Source organism: Pholcus phalangioides, unplaced genomic scaffold, assembly GCF_987345545.1.
Source record: "Pholcus phalangioides strain wild (caught in Gottingen) unplaced genomic scaffold, Ppha-v1.0 ptg000011l_1, whole genome shotgun sequence".
In the NCBI taxonomy this organism is placed as follows: Eukaryota; Metazoa; Arthropoda; class Arachnida; order Araneae; family Pholcidae; genus Pholcus; species Pholcus phalangioides.
Genome location: NW_028301604.1, coordinates 34,019,126 through 34,042,837, shown reverse-complemented (window position 1 = coordinate 34,042,837; position 23,712 = coordinate 34,019,126). Strand labels below are relative to the sequence as shown.

The 23,712-nt window shown below is 33.2% G+C and overlaps 2 protein-coding genes and 1 long non-coding RNA gene across 3 annotated transcripts; 2 read left to right on the top strand and 1 right to left on the bottom strand.

The window, feature by feature from the left end:
- Nucleotides 1-3,104: 3,104 nt before the first annotated feature.
- Nucleotides 3,105-8,513, top strand: LOC149080364 (uncharacterized). The gene is made up of 2 exons (XM_089239498.1): nt 3,105-3,152; nt 3,535-8,513. Exons 1-2 carry the CDS (start codon nt 3,140-3,142, stop codon nt 3,930-3,932), a joined length of 411 nt encoding a protein of 136 aa, XP_089095624.1. The 5' UTR covers nt 3,105-3,139; the 3' UTR covers nt 3,933-8,513.
- Nucleotides 8,514-8,694: 181 nt separating this feature from the next.
- LOC149080363 (uncharacterized protein F54H12.2-like) lies at nt 8,695-18,656 on the bottom strand. The gene is made up of 2 exons (XM_089239496.1): nt 17,936-18,656; nt 8,695-15,884 (listed from the first exon to the last, which is right to left on the bottom strand). The coding sequence occupies exon 2, from the start codon at nt 11,226-11,228 to the stop codon at nt 9,933-9,935; it is 1,296 nt and encodes a 431-aa protein (XP_089095622.1). The 5' UTR covers nt 11,229-15,884; nt 17,936-18,656; the 3' UTR covers nt 8,695-9,932.
- Nucleotides 18,657-18,658: 2 nt separating this feature from the next.
- Nucleotides 18,659-21,602, top strand: LOC149080362 (uncharacterized). Its single transcript, XR_016193565.1, has 2 exons — nt 18,659-19,030; nt 20,465-21,602. It is a non-coding gene; the product is annotated as an uncharacterized LOC149080362 (long non-coding RNA).
- Nucleotides 21,603-23,712: the final 2,110 nt, after the last annotated feature.

The following is a 23,712-nucleotide window of genomic DNA, read 5'->3' as shown; positions in this document are numbered from 1 at the left end:
TGTACATCAGTATGTATGTTGCAAGGTTTAAGGTACATACAGGGCCGCAGCTGGATACGTTTTTAACTGGAGCTAGCAAGCTTTTGGCGTCCCCGTGTAAGGAAAGGTTAGGAGTGGTGTTAAAGGGGCAATTCGGCGCCCCCTCTAGTTCAGCACTCGATACAGTGGACCCGCTCTCCCTAGTTGCGGCTTTGTAAATCAAAAACTGCTTGAAAAGAACGGTAGGTGTGAAAATTGTCTTAGCGCACTCTTCTATATTACCCGCATACAACGTTTTGTCTAGATCAGCGGTTCTCAATCTTTTTTGACCCACGGAGCCCTTTCCAGTATATAATTTCTATGGTGGAGCCCCGTAGGCCTATTTTTATTTATTCATCAAAGTTACTGATTTATTTTTATTCAAAAATATTAATAATTATTTTTTCCAAATTTACTGGTTCTTTTTTTATTTTCCTCGAGGGCCGCGGAGCCTTTGGGAGTTCACACGGAGCACCGGTTGAGAACCGCTGGCCTAGATGGTTTTTTTTAATTGCAAAAACAACAGATAGACAGCCACATTCATATACGATACAAAAATAAATACCAAAAGGACAGAATAATGAAAGCAAAACACACGCAATGCAGCTCTTAGGGACATATTTCCTCCCCGGTTCATACTTGGGGTTTTAATAAATATTTCAAAAGTTTGATACGGAAAATCTGCAAGCATAAAAATTTATTCCTTCAGATGTCTAATTATTTTTATTTCTGATAATTTTTTATGAATTTATTAGAAATAGTTGGGCCTCCTGGCAATTTGTACGTTTTTGGATGAGGTAACTAATTGGTTTTTTGCTAAAACGTTATAATCGGGAGCCAATGCATTTCATTCAAGTGTTCTAAAATATACATCTCGGTTTTAGCGTAATCACGTTAGTTTATGAATGTCATTATAACCGAGTTTCAATGTATGCTCATGTACGAAAGCAAAAAAATTTCACTAGTTAGAAAAATTTAATTTTTTCTTCATTGGTTTTTTTATTTTTATCAGTGCAAAAGCGCCAAACAAAGAATTAGCTTCTGTCGAATACAACTTCACCATCCAGTTCTTTTCCCCTCATTTTTATGGCAATCTGAGAAGGAGAGCAATTCCTTTGTCCAGTGCATCCGAAATCCCATCACCCTCCTTGTCAAACCACTTAATAGACAGTGGAAGACAGCAACCGCAGGTCCAGCCGAACCGTCATCAGGGTGTTCAAACCTTTCCAATACATGATGGCAGCTTTCCGGTTACCCCAACCGTCCAAAAAAATGTGGATTTTCTCGGTTGAAAAAACCGCGCTCAGCGGTTGCAGTTGTATCTGTGCGTTGACAGAATAAAACTATAGATGATGCCTTCCCCCCCCCCCAACGTCAACCGCCTGCAACCGCACCGCAGTCAGGTCCCGGCCTTAATGGATTTTTTTACAAGTTATTTTTGGAGTTATAAAAAACACTTTTGGGAATTTAAAAAAATTAGACGAACCTAACAAAAATAATCAGGTAAATTGAAAAGTTTTTGAGAGAGATCAACTTTACAAAATGTCTGGTCTTGTAAACGCTAAAATTATAGGCGAGAGATTGACGACATATTTTGTTAATTCTGTTTAAAGGGTTGAATATACGGCGTGTATTTCATTATTTTAATAATTTGTCTATTAATACTATTAATTGTATTCAAAATTTCTATAATGGGCAATATCGCCCCTTAGGGGCATGGAAAGGTCCGGCGTGGGGGATTGAGAAAAAAACAAATTCTGAAGAGGAGGACGATGAAACAAAAAGTTTGGAAAACTGCGAGTTGGATTATTCAAATTTGTTTTGCTTAAACAGTAGTCTCTAATAACAAGGAACAAAATAAGTCGAAAATAATTTGTGCAAAAAAAAACATCTTATGATACCCAAATTTTTTAGTTTTTCTGCAAGTCAGGACCTTCGACTTGAAGTGCCCCTAGAAAAAAGTGGACAATTATAACCCTGCATAAATAGGGTCAAAGACGTTTAGTTTATTAGCGAATAGAGTAAATACTGTGCTGTTTAAATTAAATGGGCCACTTCATGCAGAAATTAGGACCGGTTCAGAAACTATATAATTGTATAACTAGGTTCTTGTGTGTATTTTTTGCGTAAATTTAAATGTGAGTATTTGACATGAACAACATGAGGATACAATAAATATTTATTTTAAATCAACGAAATGTATAAATATGCGTTTCATTCGAACTGTTTGCTATTGCTGCTATGTTTGGTTATTCCTGGTGATTTAAACCGTGGTTTTCGATAGGCCGTGGTCAGCATTACATGATTGAAAATTTTTATATCGTTAGATTATTAAGTTATTTTTGTTAAAATTAATTTTTAGGATAAAATATGAATGGCATATCTATCACGTGGTGTTTATGGTCAAAACTCATACGTAGTCAGGTCCCGGCCTTAATGGATTTTTTTTGCAAGTTATTTTTGGAGTTATAAAAAACACTTTTGGGAATTTAAAAAAATTAGAAGTAGTATATACATGATCATATCTGGGCCCGGGGGGCCCAGATATGATCATGTAATAGAGGGGCTTCAGATATGATAATGATCATATTTATGCTCTCGCTTCATAAATTATCTTATTTGGACCTTCATTTGTTCATTATTATCCCTTTTAGATGTACTGAAAGAATGATACATGGAGTCTGTACAAACACAATTATATTTTGATTCTTTAATATTCTCATATTTTTCTTAAGATGTATGTAGGACGTAAAAGAAAATAATTTATTAAAGCTTACAAACTTTTTACTTGAACGAAATTATGAAAGAAAAGGTAACTTTTATGGATTATGAATTCTTTATCCATGCAATGGAACATTCTTAGAGAAAAAAGGCAGGTTGGCAAATAGAGAAAATGGGAATTAAATCGCTATATTTATACGGATGCTTATTTCTCGAAAATCATTAGACGGATTCTTAAAATGTTTTGTGTGCCTTCATGTATTTATTTTTCATTTAGATGGAAAAATATTTCTTATTTTTGCAAAGCAGATATTTGCGAGTGCATGAATATATATAAAGACATTTTTACTGGCGTTTTAGCAGACTGGGAACAAGTAGTTTACAAGATCATATTCCGAGGATGTCTTTTTCGGGTAAGAAATTTTTTTCTTGTAAATACTGTGAAAATCTAATGTAATGATACTATACTCTGGTTCGATGAAATTTTCATAGTGTATCCATCTATAATAATATGGATCTTTCTCTTTTTCTATAATATACCATATATTAATTTTCTTTTTGAGATTTCAGTAGTAAGTAGTCTTTATTTTTAGTAGATTCATCGGTGTTCTACTTTTTAAGTTTTTCTCAAAAATCCTCATTGTTCGGACTGAATAATTTTTAGTTCAATATATATCACATCAAACTCGCGTTCAACTCCGATATTACTGTACTATACCATTTATTCCAAATTTTATGATTTTTTTAATTGAAAAATATATCTGCGTATAGTTTTTTTCCATTTTTCCAAATCAGACTTAGATTTAGAGTTACGAAAGAAACGTACAGCTAATCTAACTGATGATGACGGTGAAGAACTCATCGCCACAACATCAAAACCGAAAAAAGCCGGAGCTAAAAAGAGAACCTCGAGTGAAGAACCGAAGAAAACCTCAAAAAAGAAACCATCGCCGACATACGATGTGATTTTGGTAGATGATGGATATGATGAACAGAAGTTGATCACGCCTTTTGCTGTGTATTGCGGAAAGGGAATTTCAATTGAAGTAAAAGAATTTCGAGGTACGTGGTATATGTGCTTCTGTCGTGTTACGAGTGATAATGCTGCTTTGAAGCATTTCAATATTGCAATTGATCAAGTCCCCCTGTTAAAAAAGGGAGTAGATACTGTTTACCATCATTTGAAAGATTGATGACATAGCATCTGACTCTTGGTGTGGTGCATAATGGTGGAGTTTGTGGAAAAATCATCAGCATTTAAGGGTTGGAGTAAGACATATACATACAAAATCACTGGCAATAGTATCATCGATCCTTTATTTTCTTTGAATAATGTACGAAGTTCTCTTCATGATCTATTCTCTAAAAATTCATTATCATTAAGACTTCGTTTTATTATTTGCTTATCCATTACTTTTATGAAATACATTGGCGATGAACTAAGACAGCGAGATTTTTATTTTTGCTCTTTCGCAGAACGTTTGACATCTTCTTTCGAAATTGATGAAAAATTAGATTCCGCTTATAACAAAATCATAAACTCAATAGAGAACTTTACAAGGTTTGGAAGTGGGTGGGTTATAAAGACTATCAAACACATTGACATACATACAGGAAAATATAATAGTACTAGTGGTGGATGCTATAAAGTAAAATTGCCAAAAAAACTACAAAATAAAAAATGCATACTCAACATAAAATGTGAAGATGATCTTTGCTTCATTTACTGCATTTTAGCAAAGCTGTTTCCTGTTTCTTCTCATAAAAATGATGTGAATTCGTATAAGAAGTATATCAAACTCTTAAATACAAATAATATAGTTTTTCCTATGGCAATTGACAAAATTCCTTATTTTGAAAATAAAAATAATTTTTCTATATATGTTTTCGCTTATGATAGTGAGATTTTTCCTATTTATATAAGTAAGAAGGAGACAGCAAATGTAGTTGATTTACTGTATTTTGAAAACCACTACTACTTAATAAAAAATTTTAATCGATTAATGAACACAAAAAATGGTATTCACCATTTTTGCAAAAACTGTCTTATCGGCTTCCAAAGAAAGAAAACGTTGTTTAGCCATAGAGAAATTTGTTTAAACAGAAAGTTTCAAAAACTCTCCATGCCAAACAAAAACGATTCTAAACTTTTTTTCAAATCAACTGAAAAAATGGTCGAGCACGAGTTTTCCGTATTTGCCGACTTTGAATGTTACACGCAAAAAAGTCTATATGATGATAAAAAACAGGATCTGACTGTGAGCTCTACGCAAGAAATAGAAACCCACTGTCCGATTTCATATGCTCTAGTAGTAGTAAATAACAAAAATAAAATTCTCTATCATGCAGACTATGTAGGAAAGGATGCTGTCCAGCATTTTCTTGTTTTACTCAATAAAATTGCAGAAATCGTTTTAAAAAAGCTTTTAAAAAATGTTCCTATCAATGAATCAACTTTAATGCATACAAATCTGAACGAATGTCACATATGTAAAAAAACATTCATTCGTGGAGAAATGAGAGTTAGGGACCATAATCATTTTACAGGGGAGTTTCGTGGGCTCGCCCACCAAACATGCAACCTCCAATTTCGAAATAAATATTTTGTTCCAGTGATAATGCATAACGGATCTGGTTATGATTCACACTTAATACTAAAACATTTGTCTAGGAAAGTAGCAAATGTTATACGAGTTATACCTGTTAATATGGAAAAATTCACAACATTTTCTCTGGATAGAATAAAATTTCTCGATAGTTTCAATTTTCTCAGCGCATCATTATCTACTCTTGTTCATAATTTAAATATAAGTAATTATGAATTCCCTATATTCAATATGTTTTTTGGTGAAAGTGCATATTGCCATCTTTTAAGGCAAAAGGGGATATTTCCATACAGTTACTTTGACTCACAAGAAGTTTTAAATGAAAAACAGTTGCCAGAAAAAAATAAGTTTTATAATATTTTGACTAGAAAATCAGTAACTGATGATGAATATAAACATGCTCATCTAATATGGAAATACTACCAATGTAAAACTTTTGAGGACTATCTACGTCTGTATCAAATGACTGATGTTTTACTGTTAGCTGATGTTTTTAATAGTTTCAGAAAATTGTCATATAAATATTATGAAATCGATCCCATATATTTTCTTACAGCAGCGGATTTGTCATTTAATGCAGGATTAAAAAAAACTGAAGTGAAATTAGAACTTCTAACGGACGTTGATATGTATCTTTTCATAGAATCGGGCATACGTGGAGGAATCAGCTACGTTAACAAACGGTTTGCAAAAGCCAATAATCCATACATTGATGGTTATGATGACAAAAAACCTAACAGTTATATCATGTCCATCGACGCGAATAACTTATACGGAGTAGTTATGACTGATTTTCTTCCAATAGATAATTTTAAATGGCTTTCTAACCGTGAAATTCAAAAACTGGATGTAACGAAGATTTCAGATAACTGTGAAACTGGCTATTTTCTTGAGGTTGATCTTATTTATCCCGATTCTATTCGTAAGAAAACTGACGACTTTCCATTAGCTGCAGAACATTTAGTGATAAGTTATGATATGATTTCCCCGTATCAAAAACGAATCATGAAACAGTTGGGTCTTAAATTTAATAAGGGGGTGAAAAAGTTAATACCTAATTTGTTCGACAAACAAAAATACGTTGTTCACTATCGTAATCTAAAGTACTACCTTCAACAGGGGTTGAAAATCAAAAAAATACATAGAGCTTTGTCTTTTAGACAAACTCCATGGTTAAAGGATTACATTTTATTCAATAATGATAAACGTATAGAAGCAAATAACGAATTTGATAGATCTTTTTTCAAACTTCTTAACAATTCTTTTTTTGGTAAATCGTGTGAAAATGTCAGAAAACGTGTTAATGTAAAGACCGCGGTAACCAAAGCTCAGTGTCAGAGATATATGTCAAATCCTGCTTTAGAATATTTTGAAAGCATAAATGACAATTTCGTAGTTTTTAAGTTGAAGAAAACTAATCTTTTGTTAAATAAACCCATATATGTCGGTTTTAGTGTATTAGAACTTAGCAAATTGCATATGTATAAAGCATATTACGACTATTTCAAAAACTTTTATGACGAAAAATGTTCTCTAATTTACACTGACACCGATTCACTTTTATTACACATCCATACGCGTGATCTTTATACTGATTTGAAGAATCATTTCAGTCACTTTATGGATACTAGCAACTATCCTACCAATCATCAATTGTACAGCAAGACTAATACAGGAAAATTAGGATGTTTCAAAGACGAAACAAAATCAGTACCAATTAAAGAAGTGTGCGCTATCAAACCCAAGATGTACTCATACATTTTTGGGAACACATTTGTTGAAAACATTTCGCATCAGATGTACAAAGATGTATTATTCTCAGATTTATTGTTGCATCATTCACAAACTCTTATCAGAAGTCGGAAACATAAACTGTCAACGATAATTCAAAATAAAATGTCCTTAACTCCTTACTATGATAAAAAATTTATCGATGACAATGGAATAACCGTTAAGTCATTTGGTCATTACTTACTACGAGACTCTTAATTCTTGTTTTCTGTATCCATTACCCTCGAGTGAAGAAAGTATTATATTCTTCATGATATGGAGGTGAAAGAATGGAAGATGAACAACGTAGATATTACCCAAAATGTAGTGGTTTGGGTGTATTTGTACCACATTTTGAGTATAACTATGTTGTTAATATCTTTTATTTATTTTATCTTTATATTACAGTCGTTGCTCGTTTCTATTAACTTCGGGGGAAGGGGGGAATGGAATAGAAGATAAAAAATTCGAATATTACTTAAAACGTGATACAATATACCCAACAAAAAAAATCATGGTTTGAGTATACTTATTTTCTATTAATTCATCTTCTTTGCACCAATTCAATGCTGGAATGAAATTTTAGGTTTATAAAATCCAGCGACGAGTGAATAGTGAGAACATTTTGTGCCAAATGTTATTATTACTATTTATAATCTTTTAAAGAAAATGGAGGTGAAACAACGTCTGAACAATGTTTCAGCACATGCAACTGTTTTGTTATTACAGTAGATTCTCAATAGCCTGCCTGTTCCTAATCTGACGTTCTTTTGTTGTTGTTTTTTTTTGGGGGGGGGGGATCCTTCGAGCATAGAAGAGGAAAACATGTCGCTGCTTGTCTTTGCATAGAAGTTTATGCGACACGATAACCTAGGATCCCTTATAATTTCCATCTTTTTCATTAATTGTTAATTTTAGACCCCAGGAAACCACCGGGGATCTCGCTGGAGTACCGACTCAGACCAGTATTGGTTCGATAAGTCTAGCAGTTGGGGTCCTCGGCTGTTGGATGAGAACGGAAACCAGAGGTTGGGTTGACGATGTCCAATCCAAATCCTAGTTTCACCTGTATGGGGATTCTAGAATCTACTGTGTTACATGCATTTCCCTGTGGTAGGGCTCCTCATTTGTGTCAGATTATCGGGAGTCTACTGTAAAATGAAAGCAATATTATATTTTTCATAAAAAAAATAATCAGAGAAAAATTAGTCTGGATTATATTTCAAGTTTATCGTATTCATTGTGAGTTATCATATAAATTGGAGAACTGTTGCTCGTATCAATAATTATTTATTATTTGGAAATACTGAAGCAATTTCTGATTGTATTTATTGGGATAAATGGTCTTGTATTTTTACTTGTTCCCGGTCTTCAGAATAAAGAACTTGAATGATTGCAGTTTTTGTTGTGTGTCTATTTTTTTGTTCAGTTGTATGTTTTACTATATTAATACTTACTCTCTCTCCAAGTTAATGAACTTAGAAATCATCTACTTCAGTTTCTCTTCATAAAGAAATGACAAGAAAAAAAAAATATGCGTACAAAATATTTTGTGAAATAACTTTTATTGTTTGAACATTTCAGACATTTTGTACATTTTTTTTTCGACAAATCAGTTTTAAAAAAATCACAGCAATACAAATTACATATGTTTGCGGTTACAATATGTTTTTCCAAAAGTGTTCATTGGGTATTTTTCACAATTTGTAGATATTGTGCCGAACAATTTCAATTTTTTTTCCTCAAATGTCGATGGATTTCTTCAATAACTTCTTTTTCACTTTTCAGCATTTTAAAATAACCAATCTTACTAGAGTTATTCCCATCTTGGATATTGCATTCAACAGCATCTTTTAAACAATCAAAAAGATTGTTGTAAAATAGACTGCCATATATTTGGGGAACGAAATGGGATTCTTCTTCACAAAGGATGATGAAACCATACTCTTCATTCACTAGTGAACAGTTAGGCAACCATTGATTATGAAGGGAATCTAAAATGCTTTTATTACTTAAAATTTTAAAATAGTGTAGATGGAGAGAACAACATTCCAGATAATCGAGATCCTGTGCTACACCATCTTTGAGAGCATCAATCAAATCAGAATATAAATTTGGAGAGCAAAAAATAGGCTTTGCTTCCGAAGAAACGTAGATGTAACCATATCGCTCCATACTTTTAGAATAAATTTTTTTATCATTACTATATCTTTTTATATAACATCTAAACCAACGTTCATATAACTCCTCCTACAAAATTATGGAATGACGAATAACAAGATCGAATTTTTTTATTAAAAATGAATTAGGACCACTAATTGGTTTAAAGCAAACTCTCACAGTACTATATGACATCGCTTTGAGGTATATCAGGATAGTTCAGTACTTGTTTCGAAGCAAAAGCATGCATTTTTTTCTCATTTTCTTCTTTATTTCTTGTTAGCTTGTCCAGTCTTTTACCTCGCACAATATGCGCAAGGAAATATAAACAGAAAATACCACATGTTCGTGAGAATGGGGATTGATACACCGTTACATTGTATTCAATTACTCTCGAGTTTTTATGCATGAATCGTAAGATATGTATGTTTTTGCATATTATTCCATAACTATCAAAATAATAACATTTATTATCATCGAAATACATAGCAATCCAATGTGAACCTGGTTTATGTTTTGTATCTAAATTCACAATAAAGGCCTTATGCTTTCTTCGTTTTTGTTGGGGGAGTTGGTCACATGCAAAAACTCCGGCGAACACTGGTGATAGTAAACCATCGCTATGTGCTATTTGAAACAAGTCAATGGAATTCATGTTTAGAAATCTGTGTAAACGTTTCTAGATTTATCAATTTGCACAGTTTTTGGAACTTGAGAATAAACAATCAAAGTCATCGTCTCAGTTAGAGCTTCTGAAAATTTCATTTCAATAGAAAGATTTGAGGTTTCTATAGTGCTGATGTAATCTTGTTTATCTGATGAATAGTCAGGCGTGAGGTCGAAACCAAATAGCATGAATCCCTGAGGATAGTCCTCGTAAAGTATCGGAATATCTGTAGTACTAGCAAATTTATTTAAATCTGTGAAAAGTGACATATAACTTCGAGCGTATGATTTAGCAGAAGGGGTGTAGGGATTTGATGGATATGTGACACCGTCTTTTCTCAAACATATATAATTTATATTCGAATGTCCGAAATTAAACGGATTTTTTCTTTCATCACCGCTGAAATTTTTGTTTGGAACTAAACCAAGAACAATTCTACTAGGAATCTCACTTAAAAATGCATTTGCAATAGAGTGAGTTTGCGTCCCATTTGGAACAGTAAAAGTTTTCAAATCCGATTTTCGTATCGGAATTTGTATATTCCCTATTTCTAATGCTTTGGCATGGCCTAAAAGAACAGAAGGAGCTATTTGTACTTTTCGCACGTACAAACTAGCGTCTGTTATTTGTAATTTAGTGTCTGTTACATCGCTCATCAACACAAACGATTCTTTATTTCTTTCTAGTTTAATTCTGACGTCTACACCATTTATCAGAAGTTTTGGTTGTTGAGCCAAATCGAAATGAAGCAATCCGAAAAGATCCATTTCTTGCGATGCCTTACAACGTTCATGTCTTTTTTTCAATCCCTTATTAAGACTTGTCTGGGGGTCAAAATTGTCCAGTTTTCCAGCAGTATCTTTGATATAGAGGGAACTGGTAAGATAACTGTTTTGAGCAGCTTCTGATGTGAATAATAATGATTCTATGTATGCTTTGTAAGCATAATTAGCGTAGTTGTTGATGGGCTTATCATTCAAAAATACTTGCAAAGAAGAAAAACAAGTATTTAAAATATAGTTTATTGGTGTAGATTTACTTGTTTCGGGCAAATCGGATCCGTAATGTTTAACGATCTTAGCTTTCAAGTGAAGATAAATTTGAGACGGATCTATATATTTTTCACTATTTGTGTTATTTATCAAAAATTCAATTGGGCCTTTTTGGGTGATGCTGGCAACTGGCTTCACTTCAACAAATGTTGAACCTTCCACAGCGACTTGAATTAATTGTTTTTCAAAAACATCTAATTCTGACTTGAGACAGATACAACCTTTGTCCTCCATGTTGAAAGAGAAGTGAAAAAAAATACATGAACATATCTTTTTATAATTTTAGGAAAAAATATCTTTCCATCTTTTTTTAATCTTTTTTTTAGTATTTGCACGTCGCTTTCTGCCCGAACCTGACTGCATCTTGTCAACTACATCACCTGCAATTTTATCTCGCATTTGCATCAATCTAGATTTAGCAGCTGTTTTAAAGTTCTGGCCTTGTATAACATCAGATGCTACCTGGATTCCCGACTTCAAAAATTGTTTACCTAAGTAATGACCTACTTGGGATAATAATGGTACAGCACTACGAAATATATTGGAAAAAAAACCATTTCCCCGCTGAATTAATCTTCCTTGAAAATAGGGCAAACCATTGCCAGTTTGCTGACTGATGTAATAATTGCAACATTGTCGAGCACATAACATTCTTTTGGTGAAATATTATCTATTATGATGAGAAGTAAACATATAATTCTCTTATATACATATGTATATCCATGAAAGTACACCTGCTTCTAAATAATATCTATTATAAGAAGCGCTGGAGAAAAGTTCTTTTTACATCTCTATGAAAGAAAGGGTAAGAAATACTTTCCCCTCAGAAAAATTCAAAAGTTCACCAGATGTTGAACAAATATGAATTTCAATAGACTCGATGAAATTCTTACTTACAGAATAATGCAAAGGATTATTATAAGATCTAACTATCTGTTGGTTTTCCCCCTCATTTAGAACAGGTATAATTTTCAACAAGGGGGCCATAACATTTCCTATGATCTGACTAGTTATCACATCTGTATAAATGAATATTTCAGAAATAGCTGTATGCAATTGCAACGGATATTTTGAAAAATATATGCCATGTGGAAATTGCAGCCTCTCAAAACCCAAAAAATCAGCTAATTCCCTTGATAGAGTTAATTTATGGTTTTCTGGTACCATTATTCTCGACATATTTTTTTTTAGCATGTGAAAAGTAATTTTTTCGAAACTGTGCGTCAGTTGCTCACCTCTAGAATATAGCCCTTGAGGCAGGGAAAATTTTTCTGTTTTTTCAATTTCTATTTTACGCCTAAAGGCAACCTCTGCTATTTCAAAGAAATCCGAATTGTTAATTTTAACACTCTCTTTGTTATATACACGAGCAGTCAAGCCATGGGAAAATTTTGTAACTTCTTTATTCAAATTCATTAAGGCAGCAAAAGATGCAGCATCATTCTTGTTGACGATCAATTCAAAGCCATTTGAAACTTTTATTTGCACATATTTTTCAGTTTTATCGAGTGAAAATTCGACTGCATTTCTATTCGTAATCAACTTGATATTTTCATTTAAAGCTTCAAAAAATGATAATTTTGAGAATTCTTCTTTGACGTACTTAACCGGAATCATGAAATTTGGAACCAGAAAACTACGTTTGTCCACTAGGACTATTGACTGAAATATTGCTCACTAACATCACTCCCCGTAGACCTAAACTTGAACGTTGATGTGGAATTTATGATTGCGTCTTTCACAGGTAAATGCAGCATGTATAGCAGTTTATCGGCATGCTCAACAGTAATCTTTATCTCATAGTCTATTGGAATAGTCACAATTACTTCAGTATCTTTAATTTGAAACGATACCAGATTAGTATTAGCTGTATGCAAAATTCGTTGATTAATAGTGTCCACATCAGGAGAAATGAATATTTGATATTCTCTAACATCAGGTTCATCTATCTCCTCTGTGAACGAAACCTGATATTTTAAATTACTTTCAGTAATATTGTGCCATGATTTTGGAAAAATGGCATCAGTGAGCCCACATTTCCAATCACCTTCTAAATGTAACGGAGTGAACAATTTTGTCACAAAATGACTCTGTGTATTTTGTGGAAACAAATCATCATTAGCATTGCTTGCAAGTGTCACAAAAAATTAATTTTTCATTTTTTCAAAGCCGTTGCTTCAATCCAAGAATTGAACTTAGGTCCGAAACCATGCCACTGGACGAGATACTGTTTGCGTTTACCAACTCCACGTGATTTTAATATTTTTTCAATTTTCCAAAATGCATTTGAAGGTTTTGTCACTCTTTGTAATTCGAACTCATAGAAGCGTCCAATCAATGGTTCACCTTTCAAATCTATTAAATCATACGTCGGTGGTTGAGTTTTATATCGTGATTTGATTAGAAAAATTTCATGTGTCCAATGGAGTAGATAAGATTTATGAAAAACTTTCCGCGTTTTCGATATTCTAACCTGATCGTTTATATTCAACTTAAATTTAGTGTTTGCATTAGAACCATATAATTTCTTAAATATTGTCGAATGATGAATTTTTTTAATTTTTGACGGAGCAAAACCTGTGCTGCGATTTATAGAATCATTGATAGATTTGACTAAGGCGGGTAAAAAGTCAATGTATTTATATTTTGAAGTGTGAGTGAAAATCCGATATATTTTTTCCTTAATTTGGCGGATTTTTCTTTCTGCTAAAGAAGCTTTATTCAGAGATTGAGTTCCATAATGATGAACACCATAACTTTTAAAAAAACTTTGCAATTGTCGATTAAAAAATTCCGTTCCGTGATCAGTATGAAGTTTCTGACACTTCTCTCGTTTAAAAAGTGTTTTGAATCCTTCTAAAACCTGTTCTTGTGTTTTATTTTTGAGCGCATGAACAAAAAGTTTTCTTCGAAACTTTAACAAACGACTAACAAATATTTTATTCCTTTGTTTTCACGTGAATATTTTTTCATTTCCATCAAATCAGCTTGCCATAACTCATTCGGTCCTAGAGCTATAGTTCGTCTTGTGGGAAACCGATATCTCACTGGTTTATGGAGTGTATACACATCCTGACTCATCAACCAATCTTTCGCTTTCCGTTGAGAAATTCTTGCTTGCTCAGCTAATTTTCTTACACCTCCAAATGACGCCGGGCTTTCGAAATTATAGTAGATTTTTTCTAATAGTTTGACCATTGTGCACCAGCAGGTTCGTGACTTCTACTCCGGTCTCTGCGGCTTACCAATTTATGTTCTTTTTTCTTAAATTTACTTTCCCGTGAGGGTGTGAAATAACCTTCAGGAAAATTTACTGAACTTACATGGCCTTCAGGGGAGGTCTTTTTTGATAGTGTCACCAGGCTTTTCCCCCGAATCTGTATAGGAGACGTATGCGCGAAACTTCTTTTTAGTACTTCATTTTGTATTCATTCCAAAGGAATTCCAGTCTTGATCAGTTCTTGAAAAAACAAATTAAAGCCCGGGGGCCAATTTATGTTCTTTCGGTTTCTCAACATAAATGAAAATATATCAATCACATGACTTCCTGGTAGCAAATCTCCATTTATAATCAACTGACCCTGTTTGTTCCAAAATAGATTAGCTTGCTTCATTTTATCTATAAGAGCCGGAACGAATTTTCTGGTTGTTTGTGGAATTGAAAGCAATATTTGTTGTACCATTGGATCTTCATCAACTAATTCGGCAGAATTTCTTATTGGAATAGCTTCTTAATTCGATTCATCAGATGACTTTTCAATAGAAACTTTAACGGGCTCATACGGCGTGTGAACTAGTCTTTTGTATTTTGATACCATGTTATTAAGTATCTTAACCTTAACATCATCTGCCATGTGATTAGTATTCAAAAGAGATTCGATTTCATCTTCCGTTCGTGATTCTTCAGAAATTTGCATACGTCGAGGTAACAAATATTGTTCTGGGACTAAAGCCATTTTTTGAGCCATTTTTTATCGTTGGAAAAGACTTCCTAATGCGCTGATTACAGTTGGAATCAAATATGGTAAAAATGCACCTCCGGTCTGATTTGTTAGCAACTGTTTCTTGACAGTGTCTGAAACTTTTTTGTCAGCGAGCTTTCTAATCACCGTCTTATATTTCTTAAGCTTTGAGATATTTTTGCTTTTCCAACATTCCCGTTCAGGGTATTTAAACATATTTCACATATACAATTTAACTGTGATCCAGTGAGCGTTTTCAGTATAGCGCGACGTTGAGATGGATTTGCTTTTTGTAAAAATGCCAACATATGATAATTCTTACGTATTGACTTCATGCTGAAGGAACATACACCCAATAAACACCATCAAAATCGGGAAAGCATGAATCTCTTAAACGAAAGGTTTTGTTGCTTAACGGATGACAATCGATCAACAAATGCCCATATGGATTCTCTGTCGCTTTTTTATAAGCATCAATAAAGTACTTAGATTTACTTGGAAACATTTGTCGCGACAAACATTGAATTTGACTCGAATCTCTGTTGTTTCCGAATAAAATAAGATAATGAGTGTTAAGAGTGATGTTTCTAAATATCTTATTTTTAGGAAACAAATTTTGAGTCAAAAGTATTACACTTTTATTTCCATAATGAGAAGTAACTGTAAATAAGCGAGAGACCGCTTCATTCAGAGATTCTAATAAATCATCAATTACAATTATATCGGCATTATTTTCAAACGCTTGAGGTAGCCCCTGATGGAAATTTATATTTCTTTCTTCCAAAAACCATTGTTGAAATGTTGAATAACACCACACCACATTATACTTTTTATGTCTTTTCCATAAATGTTACACTTCAATAACTTCCTAACTAAAGTAGTTTTTCCACTTAACGTAGGTCCAGAAACCACAGTCGTAGATGGAAATCTAAAATGAAAAAGATCATTCTCTATCACGTCCTGTGTAAAAAAATTTGGAAAATTCATTTTTATTCAAAACTCCACCTCATGCGTGAACACGAGTTAACTTTCTTGAGCTGTGGTTCTTGAATAAGTGTTAGAAGTTAGCTCCTTCTGAGATAAATAGATTTTTGGTAGGTGGAATTAAATAAATCTATTCTAATAAGTTTTACAATCATGATAGAACAGAATATTGCAAAAAATAAAAATAAATATATAAAACTGTTTCTCGCTTATTTTGAACTCTTACATCTCTTTTTCTGATTTTCCTAAAAACTCTACAGCAGTGTAGGTTAATGTTTATGACTATAACCACTACACTACCGCAGAGTTGATAGAATTACTGCTTATAAACTTGAAGTTTGTTTATTATCATTAATAAAACGAGGAGGCATGATCATATCTGGGAGACAACCACCTGCTACATGATCATATCTGGGCCCCCCGGGCCCAGTATTATCAAGAATTTATGCAATACATGTATTATAATAAATAATCTTGATAAATAACTTGAGAATAATTATTTTTGATGAAAGTATTCTCTAGTAATTTATAATTTTAGTTCTCTTCCCGTCAAGATGGGAATATTGAAGTTTGTAGACCACAATAAAGTTTGAAAGCAAGAAAATTAAACCAACAGGGCTGAATTGCACAACTTTTGAAGAGATGTGAGTGATACAGAATTTGAAGAGAACAATAGTTCTGTATCTTAGAATGAAGGTGATTATACAAGAATAGCTTCCTTTATCAATCAACTTTGATTTAATTTCTTTTGCTGTGAACTTATTTCTGAAAATTATCTAATTTTAAAATAATTTTTTAAGGTTTTAATCTAAAGGGTTCTAAAATATTTATATAACCAAACTTTTAAATCCTCTCATCATGACCTGAAGAATATTCTCAAACTAAAAGTTGTCATTGGGGGGTGATTATACCAAAAATTGTTTTGTTGTAAATGTTTCAGACAAAGAAAACTGATATATATTTCACAATATAAAAAAAATTAGTAAAAAAATTTAAATTACTTAAAAGAAAAATGAATATTCTCGATTATTCTCCAATTTTTAAATCCAGGAGAATATTCTCTCCTCACAATTCTACTTTAAAACAATAAAAATATTTTTTTATAATTCTTTTTGTCATGCGGTAGGTGAGGTTTGAAGATATCATAATTACTATTCATATAAATTAATAATTTTATATACTGATTAAATGAAAACATTAAATTGATACCCAATTTTTTCAAACTTCTCAAAAACGTTATTTTAGCTTATGACATCACCTCGTATATAAAACATTGGACAATCATAATTAAAAATCATAAATTGAAACAAAAATCATTCAAAAAAATTAAAGTATTTGTATGCTCGACACTGGGTCATAAAAATAAAGGGTGGGATTAATCAAATGATTTTATAATTGCTTTAAATTAACCATGCCATCAATAAGTTGCACAAATTTTTCTTGGAATGTATTTTTTTCTACATTTTTAATAGTAATTATACACTTGCAAATGATGTTTTACAATTAAATAGCATATTCTCTTCCCATCTCCATTGGCACTGTTTACAAACCATGCAGAGTATTGTTTACAAACTGGCATTTCTTTGATGGCTCAATCGAATACACATGCATAAACCTCTGCTTTTGAATAGAAAAGTATTTGTAATTTTATATGGAAAAAATAGAAATCTACTTTTTTTTTCCGTGAAATCGGACATTAATATTTTTTCAGCATTTGTGATATTAAAAAAAGCACTAGTCCTCACATGGGAAAATGAGGTGGGGATGTTGACAGAGCTTCAGCCCTGGGATGGGTTGATCGTAATTTTTTGTTTTTACATTCTAAATTTACATCAAAGGGCCCACAGAAAATCCTGGCGTGGGGGACCTTGGTTGAGGGATAATCAGGGACCACTCAGTAACATTATACATCACACTTTGGATACTTCAATTTGTTTATATAATAATTTTATGAAACGAAATATAAATAACTGTTAAATAAAGCTTTACACATACCTCATCAACTGCTTGAGAATCATAATCAGATTGCTCCATCTCCCAGACATGCGATCGAGCATGTTTCTTGTGACGAGGTCGAAACGTACCAACGTCCTAAACATCTGTTTCTTTAAATTTCTCTAATTCGTTACTTTATTCAATAAAATAAAACTACCAATAGCAAAAATAAATAACATCTTGCGGCGATAGCCATCGCGATCGTCCTCCATCTTGTTTTCAAAAACACATGCAGCGGCAGAGGAAAAAAGGATAAACACGCGATCTTTATTGACGAATCAGCATCAAGATCATCATCATCACTTGTTAAACGTCGTGGCCTTGTCACAACTGGTCACTGGTTAGCCGAGAATACCGATTTTTTCTAACACTCGCGATAACATTCATCCGCATGTTATTCGATCGGCCGTTTGGCTGGGACCTGACTACGGCGCGGTTGCACGCGGTTGAGGTTGGGGGGGGGGGGGAAGGCATCATCTATAGTTTTATTCTGTCAACGCACATATGCAACTGCAACCGCTGAGCGCGGTTTTTTCAACCGAGAAAATCCACATTTTTTGGGACGGTTGGGGTAACCGGAAAGCTGCCATCATGTATTGCAAAGGCTTGAGCTCCCTGATGACGGTTCGGCTCAAAGCTGCATTAATGGCCGTATTCACGGAGCGACTGTTAAACGGCCGGTCGAATAACATGCGGATGAATGCTATCGCGTATGTTAGAAAAAATCGGTATTCTCATCTAACCAGTGAGTGGCTGTGACAAGGCCACGGCGTTTAACAAGTGATGATGATGATCTTGATGCTGATTCGTCAATATCGATCACGTGTTTATTCTTTTTTCCTCTGCTGCTGCGAGTGTTTTTGAAAACAAGATGGAGGACGATCGCGTTGGCTATCGCCGCAACATGTTATTTATTTTTGTTATTGGTAGTTTTATTTTATTGAATAAAGTAACGAATTAGAGAAATTTCAAGAAACAGATGTTTGTAACGTTGGTACAGCTCTTCATCCGTTCCGACCTCGTCACAAGAAACATGCTCGATCGCATTTCTGGGAGATGGAGGAATCTGATTATGATTCTCAAGCAGTTGATGAGGTATGTGTAAAGCTTTATTTAACAGTTATTTATATTTCCTTTTATAAAATTATTATATAAACAAATTGAAGTATCCAAAGTGTGATATATAATGTTGCTGAGTGGTCCCTGATTATCCCTCAACCAAGGTCCCCCACATCCTGAAGCCGGGCCCCATGCCAGGATTTTCTGTGGGCCCCTTGATGTAAATTTAGAATGTAAAAACAAAAAATTACGATCAATCCATCCCAGGACTGAAGCTCTGTCAACATCCCCACTTCATTTTCCCATGTGACGACTAATTATGAATTAAATCTAATTAAAACTAATTACGAAACAATATTAATCTCCGATTTCACGAAAAAAAAAAAAGTAGATTTCTATTTTTCCCATATAAAATTACAAATACTTTTCTATTCAAAAGCAGAGGTTTATGTATGTGTATTCGATTGAGCCATCAAAGAAATGCCAGTTTGTAAACAATACTCTGCATTGTTTGTAAACAGTGCCAATGGGGATGGGAAGAGAATATGCTATTTAATTGTGAAACATCATTTGCAAGAGTATAATTACTATTAAAAATGTAGAAGAAATTACATTCCGAGAAAAATTTGTGCAACTTATTGATGACATGGTTAATTTAAAGCAATTATGAAATAATTTGATAAATTCTACCCTTTATTTTATGACCCAGTGTCGAGCATACAAATACTTTAATTTTCGTGAATGATTTTTGTTTCAATTTATGATTTTTACGTGGGGCTGAATTGCACAACTTTTAAATAAAAGTGAGTGATACAGAATATTTAAGTGTATGTGCATTGAAGAAAACAGTTCTGTATCTTAGAATGAAGGTTACTATGTAAGAATAGCTTCCTTTATCAATCAACTTTGGTTTAATTTCTTTTGTTGTGAACTTATTTCTGAAAATTTATCTAATTTTAAAATAATTGTTTATATAAGAATTTAATCTAAAGGTTTCTAAAATCTCTGTAACCAAACTTTTAAAACCTCTCATCATAAACAGGATTAATAGGGGGGGGGGGGTGATTATACCAAAAATTGTTTTGGTTGTAATGTTTCAGGCAACTTATATTTCACAATATACACGAAATTAGTAAAAAAATGTAAATTATTTAAAAGAAAAATGAATATTCTCACCTCACATCTCTAATAAAATTATATGGAATAAAAAAATACGTTTAGAAAGAGTTGAACGTAAATAAGTGTTGTGCAAACAGAAAAATATGTTAAGAGTTTGAGTATTAGATTATTTCTTATTTGTAGTTATTTTCATTGGTTTTTAGTTTTAAATAAGCTATAAAAATTGTAATCTACATTATTATTTCACTCATTGTTTCATGTGTAAAGTAAAATTTCTGAAGTAGTATGAAATATAGTTGATACTTCAAAAGTTGACACACATTAATTTCTGGCTACTGTACTTTATTACAGAATTTGATCTAATCAAGTAAACCTCTCAACTCCTAAGCAAGCAGTCTACAGGCAACACTCTTGGGGGTTCTGCACTTCTTTTCACAAAAGATAATTCGGCAATTTGTCTGAGATGATCATACAACAAGACGGCATAGCTGCCAAGTCTCCCGAATTTTTCGGGAATCTCCCGAATTTTAGCTTCATCGTTCGATCTCCCGAAAAGTTCTTAAATCTCCCGAATTTTTACGAAAATCACAAAAATCCCTAATTGTCCCTAAAAATTCCCTACTTCATTAAAAAAAAATCCCCGCTTATGAAAATAATCCCTAAGGAATTTCTTGTGGGGCATGAAGCCTCTTTTTTTTCCCTTTCGAAATGACGTCACACGTCGTAAATGGGGAAATTCTCTTTTTAAGGAAGTTTTACAAACCCTCTGATGGTAACAAGAAAGTTGTTTGTCTTATCGTGAAGTGAAATGGCTTAGCAGCCAATAGTCCTGGATAATAATTGAAGATTATAGTGACGCGCATATGGTCAAAATTTCTTTTGTTGAAGTTACGTACGTGCGGTATAACAAAGCATGAATAATGATAAGCAAAAAAATATTTAATCAATTTTAAAGATACTTATTCCGATGAATTTCCTTTCATCAAACGTTCCAGAAGAGGGCCGACTTTTCCTTTTTGTACAAGTTGTGTTACGGACATAAACATCGGGCATGGAAAGACTGCCATCATCAGTCGTGAAGTGAAAAAAAAACATCAAGTCACAAAAAGTCAGTGTTCTTCAAAAATTGACGGTGTTTTCCTTCATCTTCCGATGATTTTGGGGTCATTCGCGCAGAATGTTTGTTCACAGCGTTTCTGATTGAACACAATATTTATTTTTACATCATTGAAGTTTCGGCCTCCGATTTCACTTGTTTTTTGAGTAGGGATTTTATTCCCTACGCTCTAACTTCTATGTTTGGAAAATCCCTATTGTATTTATTAGGGAGTGGTTTTAGCATAAAATACGGGTTTGCGCGAAAATCTCCCGAATTTTCATTTTCTAAAGTTGGCAGCTATGAGACGGGCTCATGCAAATTTTTTTTCTGCCTTTTAATTATTCTTCAATACATTTATGAGTACAATAAATAGCAATTATAGTTTTGAAAGTTTGATTGACTTTTTTTTCGAAATTGTCAATTTTTTTTTCAATTGATTTTTAAATATTATTTCAGAGTACAGTGTCTTTACAAAAACATGTTTTATATGTTCACCATTTTGCAGGAAAAATTTAAACGTCTCTATGTTCAAGGTATTCGAAAACATGCTGCCTCGTATGAGATTTGTGTGCTGAAAAAATCTTGGAAATGACAAAATATGGAAATACATTTTCTCATCTGTGCATTAGATTACTAATAACATTGGACTACGAACAGATTGTATCAAGAAGCACCATTTATCTTTGCATTGAGAAGCTGAGTTTGCCAAAAAAATAATAATATCAAGAGTTTTGCTCGAAAAATGCTATATGAATGCATACTCATATTGAGCATCCAGAAGTACATAATTTATATAGTTACCCACATTTTGCAGTTATGCAAAATATATACTGTGCTGTGTAATATTCAAATACATAATGAAATTGCACAGTATAACTACAATATACTGCTCCATCATGACATTAGCAACAGAACAAAAAATTTGAAAAACACATGAGAAGTTATGTGCCATATGAAATTTATAATGTGACTCTGAAAAAACGCCTAGAAATTTTAATCAGTGTATGAACTTCGAATCATCAAAAATACAGGAAAAAAATTATTGATCAATTCTTTTTCTTTCAATAGTTTAAAGCAGCGGTTCTCAACCGGTGCTCCGCGGAGCCCTTGGGCACTCCCCAGGGCTCCGCGGCTCGAGGAAAATAATAAAAAACAGTAAAATTTAAAAAAATGATTATAAATATTTTTAAATAGTAGTTGAGAACCGATGGTTTAAAGTATATATTTTTAAATTACCAAATGCACAGAAAAAATTGAATGCAGAGACAATGAAATAGAATTCGTTTCTAATAAATGTATATACATATACGAAAATAGATTCAAAGTCCAGAAAATGAAATTTGAAAGTCTTCATTATTATTAATATTACATATACAGCCGATACGCTTATAACATCCCCACAACGTTTTCTCGATTATTAAGACTAATTATTTTCATGTCCCCACATCCTGGAGCAGGACCCTTAGGCTGGGATCTGGCTGGCCCTTCTATAGTGCATTTATAGCGTGAAAAAAATTATAGTAATTGTCCCGGGACAGGAGCCTTGTCAGCCCCGGCCGTTGTGGAAACATGGGCGGGGAGGGATTCCTCCCTCCCCCCCTAACGTCAATGGTCTAATGTATATATGAATTGACATCGTGTCCCCCCAGACTTCCAAGTCTATCTCCGCCTATGTGTGGGGGCCACGGTCCCAATCATTCTCAACAATAAGATTTTCCGTTTAAAGCGTTTTCCCATGATGGTTTATGAAAAATGTTATATAGGCGGATCCAACTGTATAAATATATATTTGGTAATTCAACGTCCGTGAAATTTAACTTCGAATTGCCCAAAAGCGCGATATGCATTTCAGAGTTCATGAAACTATGAAGTACCCAAGAAAGAAACCAAAAAAATGGAATTTGAATTCCGCAAAAGAAATTACCAAAAAAAAAAAAAAAATTCAAGTCTGAAATTGTACAGTCGAATCCCGTTATAACGAACTCCAAGATACCGGAGAAATCATTTCGTTATAACGAAATTTCGTTATGAAGTTATTGCAGGTTTTAGCATTGCTCCTACGTAAACTTAGCTGGGGGATGAGAAAAGTGTTCATTAAAACGAGATTTTCGCTATAACGGTATTCGTTAAAACGGGATTCGACTGCATTAGAATTGTCAAAAATATTGAAAAAAATTTTTTTTTAGTCCGCAAAACAGACTTTGAATTATCAAGAGAAAGAAAGAAAAAACGAAACTTCTGAGCGCGAATAAAATTCGAATTTTCGAAAAATACCCCAAAAAAATCGAAGTCCACGAAATAAACATTAAAGAAAAGTGGTGAAGTCCGAAAACACACTAATCGCGCATGCGTTAACATGCCTGTCATTTTTTAACAGCCCAAATAGCAGTGGCTACATTTTCACGAAAGAACCGACTGCTAACCGGTCTGTGAAGCGCGGAGAATACCGTTTTCCAAATAACCATCGTTTTAGCAGGCGCTTGCATGTTAACAGCCGTCG

Coding starts and splice junctions, on each gene's coding strand:
- LOC149080363 (XM_089239496.1), bottom strand. CDS start 11,228: ATGGAGGACAAAGGTTGTATCTGTCTCAAGTCAGAATTAGATGTTTTT.